Genomic DNA, 20278 nt, shown 5'->3' on the forward strand with positions numbered 1-20278 from the left:
GTTGCGAGGAACGAGAAGGGACAGAACAAATGCAGTAATAAATGAGAGTGAGCAGATGTCGTTTAGTCAGACTGATTCCAACTCTTTTGCCATTTACTGTAGGGGATAAGCTTGGATGCAGCAAAGCAACTCTTAGCATCCCATGACTGACTGAGTTGACATCAGACTTTTTGCTATTTTTTCCTCCATATTTGTTCACTCTGTGAACGCTGCAGTAAGTACAAAATACCACTACAATGCCTGATTATTACTCTTAACTGGGATTGAATAAATAGAAGAACTCTGTTTTTGAGAAGATGGTCCAAGTTAGCTATGCCTCAAAATTAATTGTTCTCATTTCATTTTTTTTTTTTTTTTTGCACTTCACTTTGACTGCAGGGCCCCAATTTTAAACTAAAGTGTTCTTTTCTCATCTTTTTATACTTGGCTTGTTTTGGCAAGAAGAATAACCTTTATGAACTTGTGAGCACAAGCAAATCTCTTCTGAAATAAGAGAGTGATTAGAGGAATATTGTGATGTGGTAAATGTGCAGAGGGCAGCAACAGTTCTCTGAGATTTCCATAATGAGGCAGTCTATGTCTTCATCTTCAAGATGCCTTTTGCTTTTTATCCTGCTAATGACACATAAAAGCTTTAATCTAAACAGTAAACTTGCATCTACTTTTCAGAAATTGTCTGCAGATTATTGGTCTTGGACGAAAATTCACGCACTTGTGGTATCGATGCTACTTAATATGATATAATGCTGCAAATAAGAGTCAATTCTGTTTTAAAGCAAACCGTTTGGTTATATTGGGGATTTTATTCTCACACAAAATCAAAGTTTTTATCGCCTTTCTAACCTTGCCACATCTTATTATAACAGCCATATGTAATATGAAAATAAGGTAAAAAGGGTTTCAATAAATTAAATGGAGCAATTCCATTTAAAAAAAACACCAAATATTTATATTTGTTATGCTCAAATATTTATTTGCATTGTGGTCCAATGCTGGGAAGAGGTGTACATGCCTCATAATCATGTATTTAAGCTCAATTATGATGCTATTGGCTTGATGTGAGGACACTAGGAGAAGCTGCAAGCATTTAAGGCTGTTGCTCAAATGCAAGTCGCATTTGTCACAATGCCAAATTATCTAATGAGATGTTTGCTGTTTTTTTTCTTCTTCAAAATGGTCTTACTTGTTGGTATTAACATTTTTGTGTTTTATCAGTTGGACCTCAGGAAGACTGATAAACAGTTTGGTGGAAACTAATGGAGATCCTAATAAATAAACAAATATTGACTAATGAGATGTCTACTTAGGAATACATATATTTTCACATGTAAGCATAGATTTGTTCTCATATACCATCAGTGTATCAGTCACACACACACACACACACACACCGCTACACATGCCAACTGACATGCAAAAAAACATTAAAAGCAAAGTATCCTTGAATTAAATTAAATTAAATGAGTTCTGTGGAAATGCTTTGTTCATGCAAAAACAATCCATGAATGGATCCTCTCTTCAGCAAGGGCCATAGAAACAGGATGAACAGAAATTGTTCACACAATTGACAAATTCAAGGGGTCTTTTTTGAATGCACAAACTTGTCTTTTTATGTGTTTTGGTTTTATAGCTTTGAATGTACCCTTTAGATGAAAGTGACAAATCCTGCCAATTTTCAAGGTGCCACTACTTTCTGAAATTGTAGTGCCTGTTCCCACTGAATCACAGAATACCGTATTTTTCGGTATTTTATAAGCCGCTACTTTTTTCCCACGTTTTGAACCATGCGGCTTATAGCCAGGTGTGGCTTTTCTGTGGATTTTTCTTCAACCACCAGGGGGCTCTTTAGCAGGAAGTGAGTCGTTGGAAGTCAAAATTGGAAATCAAAGAAGAAAGCGCTAATTTTCGTTTAGAACAAGCACATGCTAGCAGCAGACATGAGGAAGAAATGTTTTCAAATTCATACCCCCTCATCAAGGACACAACACGAAGAAGTTCATATGATGCAGCTTTTAAGTTGAAGGCTATCGATCTGTACAGATAGCCTTCAGATATCCAGATCGATAGCCGCTGCGCGTAACCTCGGCTTGAATGAATCCATGGTTCGGTGTTGGAGAAGCAGGGCTGCGTCCTGAATAGCAGATTTATGCTGCGTCCTTGTGGAAAACCGCGAAGAGACCAGCAGTTTATAGCCCGGTGTGGCTTATATATGTACATTTTCAGTTTAAAAAAAAAAAACAAAACTTTGTGGGTACGGATTATAGTGAGGTGCGCTCTATAGTCCTGAAAATACGGTAATCCAAAAACATTTTGAATACAACAAATTTAAAGAAAACTGTGCTGCAGGTTAATAAATTCAACAGTAAAAGTATAAACTATAAAAATTTTAACAGTGACACATCACAGCACATATAACCAATATTTATTTGAAATGTATTGAGTTTTATAAAAAGTTAATCAAATTGCATGCTTTTGGTTAATGCTTTTATAGAATTTTGTGTGTTCTTATTTCAATACATTAATTAGTTGGGGTGAGGGGTTGGAGGGGACATCACGTATTTTCTTTGTTTGACCTGCCAATCACTGATTAGAACCAATCAGACCAAAATCATCCTGTTCTCTTGTACATCTCTAGTTTTAAGTTTTATCCAAGTATGGTTGAAATCAAAAGAGGTTCATTTTGGTTGCAAGAAAACCACTTCACCACCAACAGCTTTTTTGCGCAGAGATTTTGTTCTTGTGTGAATGAGTAATGGAGTTGTTAGAATGACAAACTTGCCATATAAGTGATATAAAAACAGGGTTTTTATGTACTCCAATAGCAAATTTTGCTTTTCATCGAATAATATGAATGCACTAAAACCTCCACCCAGTTTCTCTGTTAAGACATGTGTATTTTACATCTGTCTTCCCAAGTGCATATTCATTCAGCTTGTACTATTTCCTCCCTGTTCGTGTCTATATATGCAGCTTTAAGGGACAACCGGATTGAGCTTGTGCGCGCCACATCGTCAGAGTTGACCATCAGCATCAGCGACGTCACACTGGGTGACGAGGGCCTGTACACCTGCTCTCTCTTCACCATGCCGGTCAGAACAGCCAAAGCTTACCTCACCATCTTAGGTAAGAGCATTTCATACAAATTGCTGCATGATGTCTCTGTCTTTCTTTGTAGAAAATGTTTCCACTAATGCCTTTGTTTTGATTTAATATGGTTAAAACTACATGTTGCTTTTGCCTGCAGCTAGACACAAACAAACAAAAAAAACAGACTGTTAATACCACTGCCCCCTTTTAGACATGTTTGTGTTGTGATCATCACTTTACACAAACATTGCTTCATTTCCTGCCTTTGGGCTTATTATCTTTCCAATTAGTTTTTTGCTAATGTTAATAGATGTGCTCATGCACTCCAGGACCATTAGCTAGCTCTCTGTGTTAACAAGCGTTCTCAAAATTAGAGACATTAAAGGCGACCGCTCAATAAGGATGTGGGGGAAATTATTTTTGCAATGCTGAACAATACTTAACGTAGCGCGCCAGGAAACAAAGACGCCGATTTAATAATTATACAAAATGATCTGGGAATGGCCTGGTTTTATCAGCTGCTACATCAAGACACTCAGTGCTGGCAATGAACACAAGTAAAAATGATTTGGAGGAAATATTCAAACGGCTTCATACTCAAATCTGTTGGACTACACATACAAATATGTGTTTTTCTGTTAGAAGAAGGAAACAATTACTCGTGTAATAATGACACAGATGAAAGCAGTGGAATAATCAACCACTAAAAATACTGTATCAGATTCATACTTAGAGGAAAATTTACATGTAATGAATTCCTTTCCAATGGCTGCACAGTGGCGCACTGTTGCTTTGCAGCAAGAAGGTCCTGGGTTCGATTCCCGGCCCAGGGTCTTTCTGCATGGAGTTTGCATGTTCTCCCTGTGCATGCGTGGGTTTTCTCCGGGTACTCCGGCTTCCTCCCACAGTCCAAAACTATGACTGTCAAGTTAATTGGTCTTTCTAAATCAGGGGTCTCAAACTCCAGTCCTCGAGGGCCGCAGTCCTTCAGTTTTTAGATGTGCCACTGGTACAAAACACTGGAATGAAATGACTTAATGACCTCCTCCTTGTGTAGATCAGTTTTCCAGAACCTTAATGACCTAATTATTCTGTTCAGGTGTGGTGCAGCAGAGGCACATCTAAAAGTTGCAGGTCTGCGGCCCTCGAGGACTGGAGTCTGAGACCCCTGCTCTAAATTCTCCCTAGGTGTCAGTGTGTGTGTGCATGGTTGTTTGTCCTGTCTGTCTCTGTGTTGCCCTGCTACATAGAGACAGGGTGACCCCGCCTCTCGCCTGGAATGTTAGCTGGAGACAGGCACCAGCACCTCCCAACCTCACTAGAGAAAAGAGTGTAAGAAAATGGATGGATGGATGGATGGAATTCCTTTCCAATTTATCACATCTCACTCAATATCATGTGATGGTTCATGTGATAGTACATGAAGAAAATATTTGAAGTATTTTGGATATGTGCACAGAAATCCATTATAAATAGTTATTTCTCTAAGTTTACAGCTATGTGTAGCTGAATTTAGAATAAACTCGGGTTCACAGTCTTCACAAGCATCATTTTTGCCCTATGAATCATTCACCCATTTTCAAGTTTGAATGATTCATAGGGCAAAAAATGATGGTTTGATTAAAAAAAACATCAACAAATAAACATTGCTCTAAAATAATCAGGTACCAGATTGTGAATTACTGGGAAGAAAATGAATATTAAAGTAGCCAATGCCTACCTTAAAAGACAACTATTAATCAAGAATTGTTATTAGAAGATTACACTAAAGCCTGGCTCATTCAAAACAAATTATAAAAAATTAAACTTGGCTGAAAGAAAACCAACTCACTCCTGATGTTATGAAAAACACAAACCAACAGTTAGTTTCATATGACATTTAGATTAACTTTTATTTAATACCATGCAGACTTTAATTTTAGTCATTTAAAACAAAATTATAGAGTGCCTTGGGAAAGTATTTATGAATCCATCCACACATTTGAAAGCAAATGTTTTATTTTCAATGGCCCTAACCTTTTTTGCACAAAATTAACAAGACTACGTCAGATGAATATTGTGTCTAATCTGCTCCTATTCAGTGAGAGGAAAAAAACAACTATCAGTCACTTTTGTCAAGCTACAGTAACGTATCCACAAAAGTAGACAACATAACTTAGATGGAATAAAAATGTTTTTCTGTACTGCAGAACAATGCCATTGAAAACCTACAAAATACAATGTGATTCCAATTGTTTCATTACATGAGTAAAGTCAGTTCTTGCTGAATACTGCAGTTTTTGTTGACATTATGTATTCAGCTTTTACCCATTCACAAACAGTAACCACCAGGTCCATTTAACTGTGCTAATAACGTAGCTCAGTTAAATGTGGAGGTGGTTAGACAAACAAGGCAAGAGTCAGTCAATGGCATTGACTGACAGACCTTGCAGTCACTCAGCCCGAAGCAAACCCATTGCTCACTGACAACAGAAGGGCAGATGCAAGTCACTTAAAACACTCATTACAGGAAAGGCCAGTAATTAACATTTTCTGTACAAGCCTGTGGCCTCTTACCTGATCACGAGCTTTTGCTTACCCACCCCTACATCCCTTCAAACTAAGACAAGCTTTTCAACTTAACATCTGTGTCTTGATTGATGCCTTTTGGGCACTGGCTGTTACCATGGTGATAGCATGTCAATTAAAAAGTCTTACTGCTACAGTTAGTGTGCAGGAGTGTAGCCATGTGAATGTTTTTAAAACACTACTTAGTATTTAAAATGATTTATTTCATTGATTCTCTCCATCCAAACTTACTGTGTTTTTGCAAAGATCAGGAAGAGATTCTGATCTCTAAATGTGCAAAGCTCATGCAGACATACCGCGAAAGACTCTGTTGTTTTTTGTTTTGTAAAATAACAATGAAAACCACTTATAATTTTCCTTTCACTTACCAATTATGTGAAAATTTGTGTTGGTTAATCACATATAAACTCAAAAAAATACATGAATTTTTAGGTATGCGACAGAATGTGAAAAAGAGGTGTGTATACTTTTCTAAGTATACTTTTCTTCATTAAGTCAAAGCAGGATTGCAGAGAACAAAGAATTGCAGTAAGCAGTAAGCTATACGGAGAGGTGTTAGTATTTTTTTGTAAACAAATAATAAGCAAAACCTCTTAACTCTATGCCAATAAAAGCCTGATGTGTCCTGGAACTGTTTGGTGAAGCTCTGGAGTGTGCTCCTTAATCTCTCTGCATGTGGGTAAGCTACTGAAAAAAAATCCCAAGCAGCCATAATAGAATTATTATGGCTGCATAATGACAGACTGTGGTGCCTGAACTATTTCTATTGCTGTGATTTCCATTCCATCATCCAGGTGTGCCAGAAAAGCCGGAGATCAACGGCCTGACAAAGCCAGCCATGGAGGGGGATCACATCACTCTGACCTGCATCACTCAGGGAAGCAAGCCCGCTGCCGACCTCCGCTGGTTCAGGAATGAGAAGGAAGTCAAAGGTACCTCATGTCTGCATTTGTATTTAAATTCATCACGTCTATTGCTGCACAGATGCTGAATGATAACAGCCCAACCGGATAATTGGTGGTATTTATTTAACAACACTAACAATAAATTATCCATCCATCCATCCATCCATCCATCCATTTTCTGTTCACCCTTGTCCCTAATGGGGTCGGGAGGGTTGCCGGTGCCCATCTTCAGCTACGTTCCGGGCGAGAGGCGGGGTACACCCTGGACAGGTCGCCAGTCTGTCGCAGGGCATAACAATAAATTAGTGTTCACTTATTTCAATATTTGTAGTATTACCAAGAGTAACTTACTGTAACTTTCTATTATTTATTGTTACACAGAGTGACATATTTTAAGCAATTTCTTCTGATTATTTTGATTACTATGGCTTACAGCTAATGAAAAACAAAAATTCAATTTCCCCAAAAGTTGAAGCATTATAGAAGACTTTAAAAAAAAAAAAAGAATTGAAATGTTGGTCTATTAAAAAGTATGTACGTCTTTGTGTTTGACCTTGAAGCACTGACCGCGGCCTCTTAGCCTTGTAATTCTCCCAACGTTTTCTTCAAAGGACGTTGTTTCTCAATTCTCTGGACAGTTGCTCTCTGGGTTGCTTGCTTGTCTTTCCTTCCACTCAACCTTCCAAATTAAAATTCTCAATCATTAGCTTCTTCAGCAACGACCTTCTGTATCTTTTCATCCTTGTGTGTCTTGCTGTAGCTGCTGGACTACTTATCAACTTTTTATTGGTCCCATAAAATATTGTTTATAGTTTTGCTTCTTTGATTGACCTACTTAAATAAATTAGCTTTTCAGTAATATTTAATTTACTGAGATGTTCCAGTACGCTCATATGTAACTTCACAAGGAGAAATTTCTTCTAGCGGTTTTCTGAAACAAAATTGAACCCCCAGTGGGCCAAGAGAAGCAACTTTATTATCCGTCGTTGTTGTTTACAGATGTTTCTACATCAAATTTATGGGTTTACCAGGAACAAATACAACCTTGGCATGTGAAAAAGAAAAATATGATTAACTGCGTTAAAATCTTTTACACATTAAAATGTTTCTAATTAATTAATCAAAGTTAACGCATTAAAGTCCTGGCACCGATTAAAAGTTACAATATTACTCTCTTAATAAACTCTTAAGTCTTTAGGAAGGTTATCTAAAATAAGAACCATTACTAGTTTAATTGGAAAGGAGACATGGGCAGCACAGAGAAAATCTTTGCCTACATAATCAGGATGGACAAACTCCAATTCGGAATATATGAATCAAAGAAAATATGTAGATAAATGAGAATATATGAAACCCCAACATAATACATAAATTACATTGCACTCTGACAGAAGAATACCATCCTGCAAACAAATGGAAGTTCACTACCTACTTACAGCAACTTCTGCTCTAGAAGTTTGAAGAATGATGTGAGTTTTGCTTTCCACATCCTGTTGGATGCTGCCAAAATTGTTCATCTCTCTGCTGCTCAACTGGAGAGTAGCTCAGCTCTGCACCAGGCTGAGTGCATAGCATCCATGCAGTCTGGTGGAGTTAAAAGCACTTTTACAGCACTATGTGATGACACCTTGAAGATACCTTGATGCATCCAATCAGAGGGATTCAGTCACATGCAAACATTTTATGGACTTGGATTATATTGGATTATACATTATGTGTCCTTAATGTTCTATTCTTCAGTCTGAAGTTGGTTGTTTTTGGTGTCAGTCTCACTAACACTCCAGAATGACATCAGTTTGCTCTTTACTCAGTCAGTGGAAGTAAAAGTAGTCCTCTCATAAGCCTAAACTCTCCAAACTTTAAGAATATTATAAAACTCTACCCTCTCAGCTACTGCTCAGCTCTTTTTTCCTCCTCGTCCTCTTCTGTGAAAGTTACTGAACTTTTCTCTGACAGATTGACAGTTACATCCTGCATCCAAATTCTGCAACTGAAAATAAGAACAACTTTTTGGATATCTTTTTGCCGCCCAGCAAACAGCATTAAGCTTTGTCAATTAGAGGCAACACAGACCACTGTGAAAGTAGTACAACTCTGTCCATCTATTGACCAGTTGCGAATACAGTGCATGATCTATTCAAGAATATACTTTGGGATTGATAAGCAATGCATAACTACATTGCAGTCATATGTCAAATTACACTTTTTGTTATAATTTATTACTGCCATTATGTAACTGCTGGAGCAGAATTTCTAGCTATGTTTTTATTCCATATTAGTTATTTATCCTGGAGCAGATTCAGCATTTACCGTCTGACCTAAGATCACTGCATTAGCTTCATCCTTTGGTTCTTCTGCATTACTTAATGAGTTGGTATCATCCTCATTTATAGCTGGGAAACCAACAAATCTTGAAATTCTGACATTTATGTTTATCACAATCTGCCATTTTCAAGCTAAAGTGACTTTTTAGGGTCAAGCAATATGCTGTGAGAAAAGTAACTGCAGGCGGACTTTGCAACTGTCTTAGTGCTGTGTATTAAAACAATATAGTAACAATGCCTTATAAACATGCATCTAATCAAGTTTGTGAAATAATTCAGCACAATCCTGCTTTGGCTCCTGCCAACTGCGCTCTTGTGTTTGCTTTCTTCCTTCTACTCTGTTTAAAATATTTCTCAACTTTATGTAAGAATGTTAACATAGCTGTTGTTAGCGTCTATCCAAAATGTGCCTGTTGTTGTTAAAGTAACAATGTGAGCTATGCCTTTTACCATGATCAATCATTATTCTTGCAACTTTTTGAACAAAAAAAGCAGACAGGCATCTGTGATATATTTGGAAGATCGGGGCATAAAATGATTAGATTAAGCTTTTCAGCAAAAAATGAAACAGATGCTCCACTGAATCAGCTGAAACCTGCAGATGGAAGACACTCACAGATCATCAGCACAGTTGCAGAACCTTAATAGACGTTATTTGGTTGTACAAGAAAGTATATTTAATGCAAATCATGAAATGTAAATCAACTCTTTTATTTTTTTGTAAAGCAATACAAATTTGTAAATGTAAATATAAACAACCCTTTAAATTACTTGATTGCATGAATAGATGTCAAAATATTTGCTTAACCCACCGGATCACTGCCACTCAGTAATGAGAATAACAAGCAACCAGGTGCTTCACAGCCTAAATGTCAATTAACTGTTGTACAATTTGGTTTATAAAAAGGATTTCAAATGCAGAGCTGAAAAGCTTCACAGATATGTGGTTTATTTTTACTTTTCTCATGCAAGGGATTATTGAACCAGAAAAGCATTTTTTTCTTTTTCCCAAAGCGTGCATAATTTTTATTTTCAATAAATTATGTTTATTTTTTCTGCTTTCCTAGACACTGTTAACACTTACATCTGACACAAAAATCGTCCCTTTAACTAACTCGATTTTGCTTTTATCTTTGTATTTTTGGAATCTTTCCCCTATTTGCATGACTTTGGCAAATTATTTTACTTCGTAAGTGAAAACAAAATGTGTTGCTAGTGCTTGGTATTCTCCTTATCCTGTGCACTCATTATAAAGACCATTAGATATTCCAGTAATTAAAGAGAACACAACAATCTATCACCTAATTAAAGATATGATACATGTGGTGTGTTTTATACTTTTTCAGTTGAACTAATTACTATATATTTGCAGCATATTACAAGAGTTCATTCTCTACTTTGTTATACCTTGTATTTCCCATCTGAAGAACAAGCATATACAAACAATACAAAGTACACTAATTAGCAGCGTGACCACTTTTCTTAACAGGCTTATTTAGTCTCCAAGGGTGAATAATGCTTCTCCCAGTAGCCCACTTCTGAGGAAAGAACTCCCAGTACAGAAAAATATAAGCTAGTTGGGATTTGATGCATTTTTAAATGAATTAATTTACCACCAGAAGTTTACAGTTTGTTCCAGATATTTGTAGTTAAGGTGATCTCTAGAGGATGTGCAATTTTATTGGTAGTAGCTGCTTTTACGGACTTCTCAGGTGATTATATTGGAAGTGTTGTCTGTTGATGTCAGAAGGTTAGTCACAGCGACAAAGCTGTTCTCCCTTAATTCAGAAGGGATTAAGTATATATGTACATATATACTTGTATATATATTCCACACTGCACGTTCTGTGTAGCACCTGTAGAATTCACAAGTAATCATGTGTTTGCATACCAAAATGTCATGCGTTAGGAAATTTTGAGTCATTTAAAAACACTAGTCAGTGGCACTTTTATACTAACAAGTGTGTATGACAAAAAAACCCCCATCTAGTTAATAAGGTGGTTCCATTGCAGGATTTCTCAAATAGTCATTTGAAAGCCATGGTGGGACTTTTCTGTAGCTATGAACACTTTCAGAAAACCTAAACTATATGTCTTGTTCATAATAAATTTTAATTTGCTTCCAATAAGCTAATTCTCTTTTTTGTAATGATTATTCTGGTGATGTCACTTGGTGTACCTGTCTGTGTTGATTATCAATGTTCCATCCAATGAGGTTTCAGTGTCTGTGTGCTGTCAGGCACAGTCTAATCTGCCCAGGGCCTTCAGAATCAGGAGAGCAGGCCTGTGTAATAATTTTGAGTTTGTTATTATTTTATTCCCACAACGGCTGACAGAGGAGAAGAATTTGATTTGGTCTCAAGATTAATTAAAAATCAATTTCTAAGGAAGAGTGTTTTTCTATAGAATTGGACATCATAACACATGAACGGTCCCAGCCAGTGTTTGTTCACCATTTTCAGGCCAGGAACTCTTTGAGTGGTACCACTAGCTTACCGCCTCTTAATTATATTGCTATTTGCAAGTGATCGATTCACCAGAAATAAGACAGGACAGATATAATAGGCAGCCTTGACCTCCATGACCTTAGAAAAGTACTTGTTGATGGAATTGACACAAAGAGATCAGCTCTATGACAGTCACTGAAGTTTCACTGAACGAGAACAGGATGGCTTTTGTCTATGAAGAAATAATCAGAAACTGAGTGAGTATCATGTACTTTCTTTAAATACATGGCACTATTGCAGCTGTAGAGTAGTTGTTTGGCGATATCTTAACTGGTATTATTGTTTTAATAATAACAATAATAACAACAGTATTCACTCTCAATAAGCAACATTCCCCTAATGATTAATTATTAGTATCCAAGCTAACTGATAAATAAACAGCTAATCATTTAGCTCAATCAGTGAACACTCACTTGCTCTACACTTCTCTCTCACAGTCTGCTGGTGTATAATGGCAATTATATATATATCTTAAAAACATCAGAAGGAAAACTGAAAGTCTTCTAGCTGTTTTCTCTCTGTGTTAATTTGCATTATAACACTATTCTTTGTTTCACTTCCATACTGCTACAAAGTAGTTCTTGAAAATTGTGAAGCCTGTAAAATGTCCTTTAAAAAATAGGAACTAAAGCAGCATCAGATTTTTTTTCATCAGTCATTAAAATAAAATACAGTGATGTAGTCATACTCTAATTAAATGGCTTGTTGAAGAATTCAGTTCTAATAATAGAGTACTGTACCCTTAAAATGAGCTGATTAAGTAATGAGAATCGGTTGCGTTACAAAATTAAATTAGACAATCGTGTAGTTTGGAGACTAAGCCATTGTAGCATAGATGAAAAACAGTTTGAAATCTTTTTGCATATATAAAATCATGCAGGTGGTGATGTTGTTCTATTTTCAAAGAACTTCCTGCTACAGGTGCTGCAAAACTGACCATTTAAAATCTAATCTGAAACAAATGTCAGTGTAAGATTTTTGCTAGAGCTGCTGTTGAAGTCATTGCAGTCAGTGTTTGGCCCTTAATTAATTCACTGAAAAGACATCTGCTGGTAGCTCCCATTACACCTTTTATACTCTGTCCTCAGTCCAGACAGCTCAGTCTGGTATCAGGCATTAAGGGTTTCCCAGGATCCAGATAAGCAAGGAGATTAGGTGAAATCGATACTGTTCCTCCACACACTTTTAAATAGATATCAGTGTTATCGCTCATTTTAATTACATGGTAGATTATAATTAAATCTGTTATCAGAGTTATTCAGAGTCGTGTAGGGCAACCTATCTCTAAAAGGAAAAACAACAACAAAAGAAACTTGTTAATCTAACATGCTCGGTGTGGACAGACTAGAGATTTTCATTCTGATTTAAAACAACATACATTTAATCAAGCATATTTTCCAAATATGAAGTAAAATGCATAAATTTAACACAACAAAGACTAACTTAAAAATCTAAATAATTATTTTGACACCATACTGCATGTAGTTTGGAGACTAAGGAATTTACTTTAGAAAAATGAATATTTGGCCAAAGAGGTTCATCTACCAGATGGTCATTCACTGTATGCTGATTTTTCAGCTCACTGACTCTTAAGATTCAACTTATTAATATTAAAACACTGTTTTCTATACATCAAACTGTGGTGTTTGATATTTTTCCAATAAATTAAGCTTCATATATCAGAGTAAATCATGACTTTTTGTTAGGCTCAAGTACATTGTCTAGAGTGTATTTGAATTGAAATCTCTGTTTACAGTTATTTTTAGAACAGATGGGCATTTTATGTCCCTGGGCCACATCTGGCCTTTTAGATGTCCATTAGTTCAAGCATAAAGTGTTAATTCCACACTCACACCTAAATTGGCTTTTAAAAAACAACCTTTCTTTTAAGGGTGAATGTTTGCGTTTCTCTGTTTGGGTTGCTAAGTTGCCATCCTTGAATGTACGCCTTTGTTACCTCAAGTAGAAAAAAAGAGTTCTAATTTCTAATTTTTCTACTTTACAGTAGCAAGAAACATATTGAAGTGAGAGTAGCATTACTTCAAAATAACTTTACTCAAGTAGAAGTACAAAGTATAGTGCAGCAAAATCACTCCTAGTTGTACATTGTTTTCAAAAAATGTAATTCAATAAATGTAACCAGTCTAAAAATATGCCAGGGCAAATTGCTAATATTACTCAGCCCTACTTTTAAGCATGTATACATGAAAGTCAAAGGTGAAGTGGTTCTGTTTGTGGAGAACAGATTGATGTCTAGAGGGATCAACATTGTCAGATTAACAGAAAAATACACGAACAGTTACTGTTACTGTTATTTACAGTAACAGTAATAGAAAGTTCAGTTGGTAGTTGGGTATATCAGAGTTTATAGTTCAGTTGCAATAACTACTCTTACCAGCAACTGATAAAAAAAAAAAAACATACTTAGAGTTTATTATTGAATATATCTCAGCCAGTGACGCCCTTCAACAACAGCAAAACTTGCTCAGATGATCTTTTGGGAACCGCAATTGCTCACCTCTGGTATTGAGTATCGTTTAGATTACCATTCATCTAAAAATAGCAACGGACTAAATATGAAAGTTAAAAAGCAAAAAGCAGTCAGAGCTCAAAGAAAATAATCTGAAAAGCTTGAAGAACTAATAGAAGAAGAATAAATAATCAGCATCACTTTAAAAGACACTTTAAAGCAAAGTATCAATCTGGAGTAGTTCAAAAGTACAGTTCTAGCGAGTCTTGTCATTGTTCTCTATTCATTTACCCCCAAAACTAAAGTGTGTACAAGACAAAAAAAAGGCTTTTCATTACTGTGGTGAAAAATGCATTGATCTCATGAATAATACCATGTCTTTTCAGACAAGTTTTAAATTAGCATCTCATTGTTATGTTTGATACATTTATCAGACACGCTCAGGACCTGTTTACTTCAGCAAAACAAAACAAAAAATCTTTTCTCAGGACTATGATTGACAGACACATTTGCACATAATGTTCATCTTTGTCAAACCAAAATTACCTTCCTGTTACTATCTTACTCCTTCTAACAATGGGAAGAGGTGTGGATTATTGTCAGCTTGTTGCAAACTCCCTATCACCCATCTACTCTAAAAACATAAAAAACCCAGAAACAAGTAAATTCTGCACATGTTGCTGCTCAATGTATGTATGCGTACATGCTTGTGTGGGAATACGTGGGTTGCCCTTGAAGTGTTCATCATCTTGCCAGGATCAGTGTGTGTACAATGTGAAAACCCATCTGATTGTGGGGCAACCATGCCGGGAATAAATGACAATTGTGACATATTGGTGTGGGATCTGGGGGAATGGGGAAGATTATATTACCGGCAGAACCACTGAAGCAGTCCATCACCCATTCAGCATGCAGTTAACAGACATCCTATGCTAAGTGTGTGTGGGGGTGTGTGCGCGTTGGGGTGCCTTTTTCAGTGTCTGCGTGAGCAAAACAGACAGATGGAGCAGACAGCCTGCATGTAAGGACATAAGCTTGTGTGCGTGTGTGTGTATGTGAAACGGAATCCAATATTCCTATTTCTCATTCTCTTTGTCCCTCGGATCCCCTCAGTCCCCACCCAGTAATGATATATTTCTATCTCAGTTACACACCACAACCCAGAGAGACCTCCTCCAATATCACCACATGTAGGAGTTGTTTACACACCGCTGAACCAGGGGGAGCCGCGTGGAGACCAAAAAAAGACAGAAATGAAATGAATATTTATTTCAAATAAGGTAGAGGATCTTAGCTATCTGACTAGTATTACCATACTCTCTGACCTAAACTGTAGAGGTTATTACTTCATCATGTTGCCCTGTAAATCTATTCCAAAGAGACTTAGAGGGAAAAACATGGGTTTGATTCAAATTCACTTGCGGTCACATCTTTACACTGTCAAACTTTTTAGTCAAGGACAGGGAACTATTACTGCTGACATACCTCGCTCTATTTTAGGTCGTTGTCTGCTGGCTTTTCAATCTGCTATCACTCAAGTCTGCCTGAAGAAGTCACACGGTGACTGAGCAAGCTTCTGAAATAGTGCTGCGTATTTCTTCATTTATGGGTAATTGCCCTGGACAGCTGTGGGTAAGAGCAGAATAAGGAGGCCATCATTATTCTAAAACTCACCCCAGAACGACCAATTGAGGAAAGTGTAAAGGAGAAAGCTCCTGGAGTGTCTGTAGAAAAAAAATGGTTGCTAATATGAGTGACATTGCGAAAACTAAAAATAAGAATCAGGTTTGGGAATTTAAAGAAGTTTTCTAGTTAAAAGTTAAATACAGCCAGTTTGGCAGTATTTGACAACCTTGCTTGAACGCTATTTAAAAAAGTCTGCGTTGGGATTACATTTATACTACCCGGCTCCCTGGGTCGTAACAGATCAATGACCATTAAAGATGTAATTTCAAGATGCCTCCTGCAAGTCACAGCGGCATGAATAAAACATACAGTCACAAAAATACATGTTCACCCTTTCTATCCTGTTACATGTGTACCACAAATAAGCATGCACAGCTGATCAATATGAGATTTAGTGAAATTTGTTGGGCCTATTTTGATGTTAAGTGGATTCAGCTGTTTGTGAGAGCTGAATCCACTGCATGACATATTTATCTCTTGATAAATACAGACAAACTCCGAAAGATGTTTCTGTTTGAGAAAAGTCTTCCTAGCATTATGCTGCTATCATCATGATTCACAGTGACTAGAGCAGTGGTTCTTAACCTTGTTTGAGGTACCGAACCCACCAGTTTCATATGCACATTCACTGAACCCTTCTTTAGTGATAAATCAAATATGATTTTTTTCCAAATTCAAGACAAGTATATGTCTTTTTTACTGGTACACAAGTACACAAGCTGTTCCGAGTATCAGATTTGCATAATGAGTCGGGTGTGTCTTGACCTCCGTGGCGGAGGCTCCGCCGAACCCCTGAGACCGACTCACCGAACCCCTAGGGTTCGATCGAACCCCGGTCAAGAACCACTGGACTAGAGGTTCTATATTTGGATTGTGCAAAACTAAAAAATACTTCTTAAGGCTCTCTTTCAATGGTGGCTTTCTTGACCAAGTTTTGTGGGATGTTGAATGCATTTTTATTTAGGAGTTTTAGACTAAATGGGGCTGAATACAAATGCATATCACCCTTTTGAGTAAATTATGCATAGTTTTCTTTCAACTTAGCAGTCTTTCATTATTTTGTGTTCTACTATTAGATAATATCCCAATTAAAATCTTCAAAGTTATGTTTGTAATGTGAAAAACGTATTATAGTCAGATCCAAAGATAATAAACCAGGACATCAAAGGAATCCTAAGGTGTTTTTTCATTGTGATAATTGCATGTAACTTTGAGTAAATACGACCTCTTACGAGTATTTCTGATTCATCTCTTTTTCTGTCACTATAAAGTGCGGACAGGTTAACTGACATAGCCTTGAGCACAGAAGTAGATGGGGGTAGGACTGCAACAGCCCGCTGTCTATGCGCATTACGGGAAACATTGTGGAGGTGGGCCACCTGTCTCCATTTTAAATGCCAACGCGCCAAGACCGTCCGGCCCTCTCCTTTTGGAGTGGAAAGTCATCCTCATGAATCCACAGCCGATACGTCTTAGCTGTGAATGCTTGGGGAGTGTCATGTCAGCGAGGACATTATGACACAGGGCTGCTAGCCACTGATAAAGACTCTCCTAACATCCAACAGCACTCACTGCTCTTAGTCATCTGTTAGAAAAGCACACTCACTGAACTGCTATAAAACGGCGGTGGATTTGCAACAGTATTTATTGACTTTGGCTCTGAATAATCTCAAATTAAATGTGCATCTACCACAAACTCCAGTTTAGCTAAATAGTGCAATACCACAGTAAAAATCCATGCTAGGGCACTTTCATTAGGAAATGAATGTAATGGTTTTAAAAACAATTATTGTCAAATTAAAAAGAATTATGCTCTTTTTAACCTCCTTGGTTGTCTTCTTGACAACCAAGGAGGTGTAATCCCAGCTGTCACTGTTGTTGAGAGGCAAGTCACAATCTGGACAGATTAATGATTCATTCCAGTCCAAAACTTCCTAAAACTTGCATAGTCAGTTTATTAAAATCCATACATACAGTACATACAATGTCTCATTGAAATAAATGTAATTAAATACATTTTAACACTTATATAATTCCTACTATGTCCAAGTTAAGTAAGCAATAAAATCTCCCTGAATCTTTAGCTAAATTCAAACCTAATCCAGGAATACGGTTTAGTGCAGGATTCAGAAACATTTTCAATCCAAAGAGACATTTTTGCTCTCACACCTCCTAAATCAAATTTGTCTAGAACCACAAAACCTACATGACCCATGAAAAAAACTGTGAAAGGTATGAAACATTTTAGGGGAAGTAAACTATTTAATTTCTTATTTCAGGGCAAATTTAAATGCAGATTATTTGCCCCCTAATTTGTGGTCCAATTTTGTTAATTTTTGTGGTTCTATTTATTTTTGGTAAGACTTGTTTGAAGCCACTGTGAAAGGCCCACAGAGCCATGTGAGACTCTGGACCCACAGGTTGCAGACCCTTGATCTAGAGGGAAATAAAATATAGAAGAATGGCATTTGCAGTGCTTTCATAAAGACTGAAGAGAACAGCATGAGAAAAGGTGATTCCGGCAGGCGACAGGTCACTTTGCCACTTCAGGCTCTTATATCATTGTCATGTTGTCCATTTTGTGCTCATGTGCACAATTCTCTATCCAATTATTAGATTTAAATGGCTGAGCATTATTTTCTCAAAACAACCCATTTCTGTTATTCTTATGTTTCCTCCTTTTCAGATGATTCATGAGTTGTGAGACATGACAGTTTAAAGTATATCTGCTCAGAGAATCTGAATTTATTGTCATCACAATATCAGTATATCAAATATATTAAAATAGCAAAATAGGAAGGACTGCTTAGACTGCAACATAAATGTTAATGATATATTACCAATATGGCTTTAAGCTCTATTGGCTTACAAATAATACATTTGGACATTTAGATTATCTCTACCCTAAATGTGCATTTCTTATTTAACGTTTAAATATTTCTTCTTTAAACTTTCGAGTCAGCCATGATTATGCCTGTTTGCTGCCTTGAAGTGACTTATGAAAGGGATAACGTGGTAAGGAGGGTAAAAGTTACTTCACTGATGTTATACATGAGTTGGCAAGTAGGTGCAAAGTGGGGTAAGATTTGACTAATACAATATAGTCAGAGAAATTATGTAACTAAGTGGTTCAATAATTTTTGTTTTATTAACACTTATTACTTTCTCATCTTCGCATATCTTTCATGCTAAAAGATCTATGTAAGACAATTTGTTCCCCCAAAGGAGTCACAAACAGTTACTAGGTTTAGGGAGCAATTACATTTCCCATAATAAATCAAAACATTATTTAAAAGCTGCAATTTTTTTTATTGACTCTGGTTTATCTTTGACTGAGTAAAATTTGTCTGATCTGTAAAAAATAGGTAGGTATTTCTTTCTATTGGTTTTGCTTGAGCCAATGATTTCCAGTCTCAGCTGAGATGCAGTTAAGGGTATGTTGAGTCAGCCTTCAGACCCCTGCTGCCAGGATTAGTCAGCACGGTCGTTTGTTGTCAATGATTTCTCCCCCTCCCTGGGAGACCTCCACGGTCTCTGTTGTTTTGTTGCTCCCCTCCAGACCATTTCCTATTCTTGGGTTGTCCTTCTCTCCTGTGAAATGGAATAAAAGGGTCAAATTCTCTCATTGTACGCCTGTCATTTCCATTCCTAATCCTCCAAGCTTGCCTTGGCTCATACTAGTGGTGCAGGGCTTCCACCCACAGAACAGCATGCCGCAGTCCCTGCCAACTATTACCTCTTTTTCTGTCAGACCACAGGTGAATATTGCAGAACTGTATACCCCTTTCTAATTTTCTTGTAGAATACTCTAACTTTTTCTTTATTTTTCCAAAATTACTTGTTACTTATTACATGTGAATATTTTTGAAAATCTGCGTAGCTGTTAAAAAAATATTCATGGATTTTCAAAGTACTTCAAATAATGAAAACTGAGTGATGCTTAAACTGAAAAATGAGAACGCATTTCCAAATAGTTATTTATTTTACTTTATAATGTAAAATAAGCTGATTATTTTAGAAGTATTTAGCATATTTAATAGTTTATGTCTCAGAGTTTAATTATGTTAGATTTATGTTACAGCTCTGCAGTACTTTTTCTTGGTAAAAATTATTTTTGTGCTGAGGGTGGTTTTCATTTTTGTATATGATAAAAACTGTGTTATATAGAAAAGAACCTGCTTTCTTCCTCATTATGCAAGTTATCTAAAGCCTGCGTTTAAACTGTACTGTGTTTTTTAGCTCCAGGGACAAATGGTCCATGATTTCCCCCTGAAAAAAATAAATTCTAATTGGATTCAGTAGATCAAGAGGCAGTTTTCTACCTTACCTTAGAAAATGTTAATTTCCTTGGGCCCACAGATAATAAGCAGTATTTCAACAACTTACTTACTGTCTTCAACTTTTTTTAATAAGAGATTTGACATGCAACAACAAGCTGTCTTCACTGATAACGTTTAACGAGTGTTTCTGAGCCATTGCCGTACATTTCACAGTATCTAGTCTGTTTGTTTTTAAAGCTTGAGGGAATAAGGTCACAACTACAGAATACCATTATTTTATAAATAAATCATAATTTGTTTTGCACTCTCACACACAACAAAGTGACCAAAGTGCAACACTGGTAACATTGGCAATAGAATAATAAAAAGGAAATAAAAACACAATGATACAAAATAAAGCAATAAAAGCAGAACCAAATAAAACATAACTGACCTGTATGCATATTCCTAT

The 20278-nt window shown here is 36.6% G+C and overlaps 1 protein-coding gene across 3 annotated transcripts in view; it reads left to right on the forward strand.

Annotated features, from left to right (window-relative positions):
• Positions 1 to 20278, forward strand: part of cadm2a (cell adhesion molecule 2a) — a 230777-nt gene that overhangs the window by 180064 nt on the left and 30435 nt on the right. For all 3 annotated transcript variants that reach the window (XM_028031539.1, XM_028031541.1, XM_028031540.1), the window contains 2 exons: positions 2971 to 3123; positions 6450 to 6587. In XM_028031539.1, the coding sequence (XP_027887340.1) occupies positions 2971 to 3123; positions 6450 to 6587 (291 nt within the window). The remainder of the gene's footprint in view (positions 1 to 2970; positions 3124 to 6449; positions 6588 to 20278) is intronic.

The sequence above is a fragment of the Xiphophorus couchianus genome, chromosome 11 (assembly GCF_001444195.1).
Source record: "Xiphophorus couchianus chromosome 11, X_couchianus-1.0, whole genome shotgun sequence".
Lineage (NCBI taxonomy): Eukaryota > Metazoa > Chordata > Actinopteri > Cyprinodontiformes > Poeciliidae > Xiphophorus > Xiphophorus couchianus.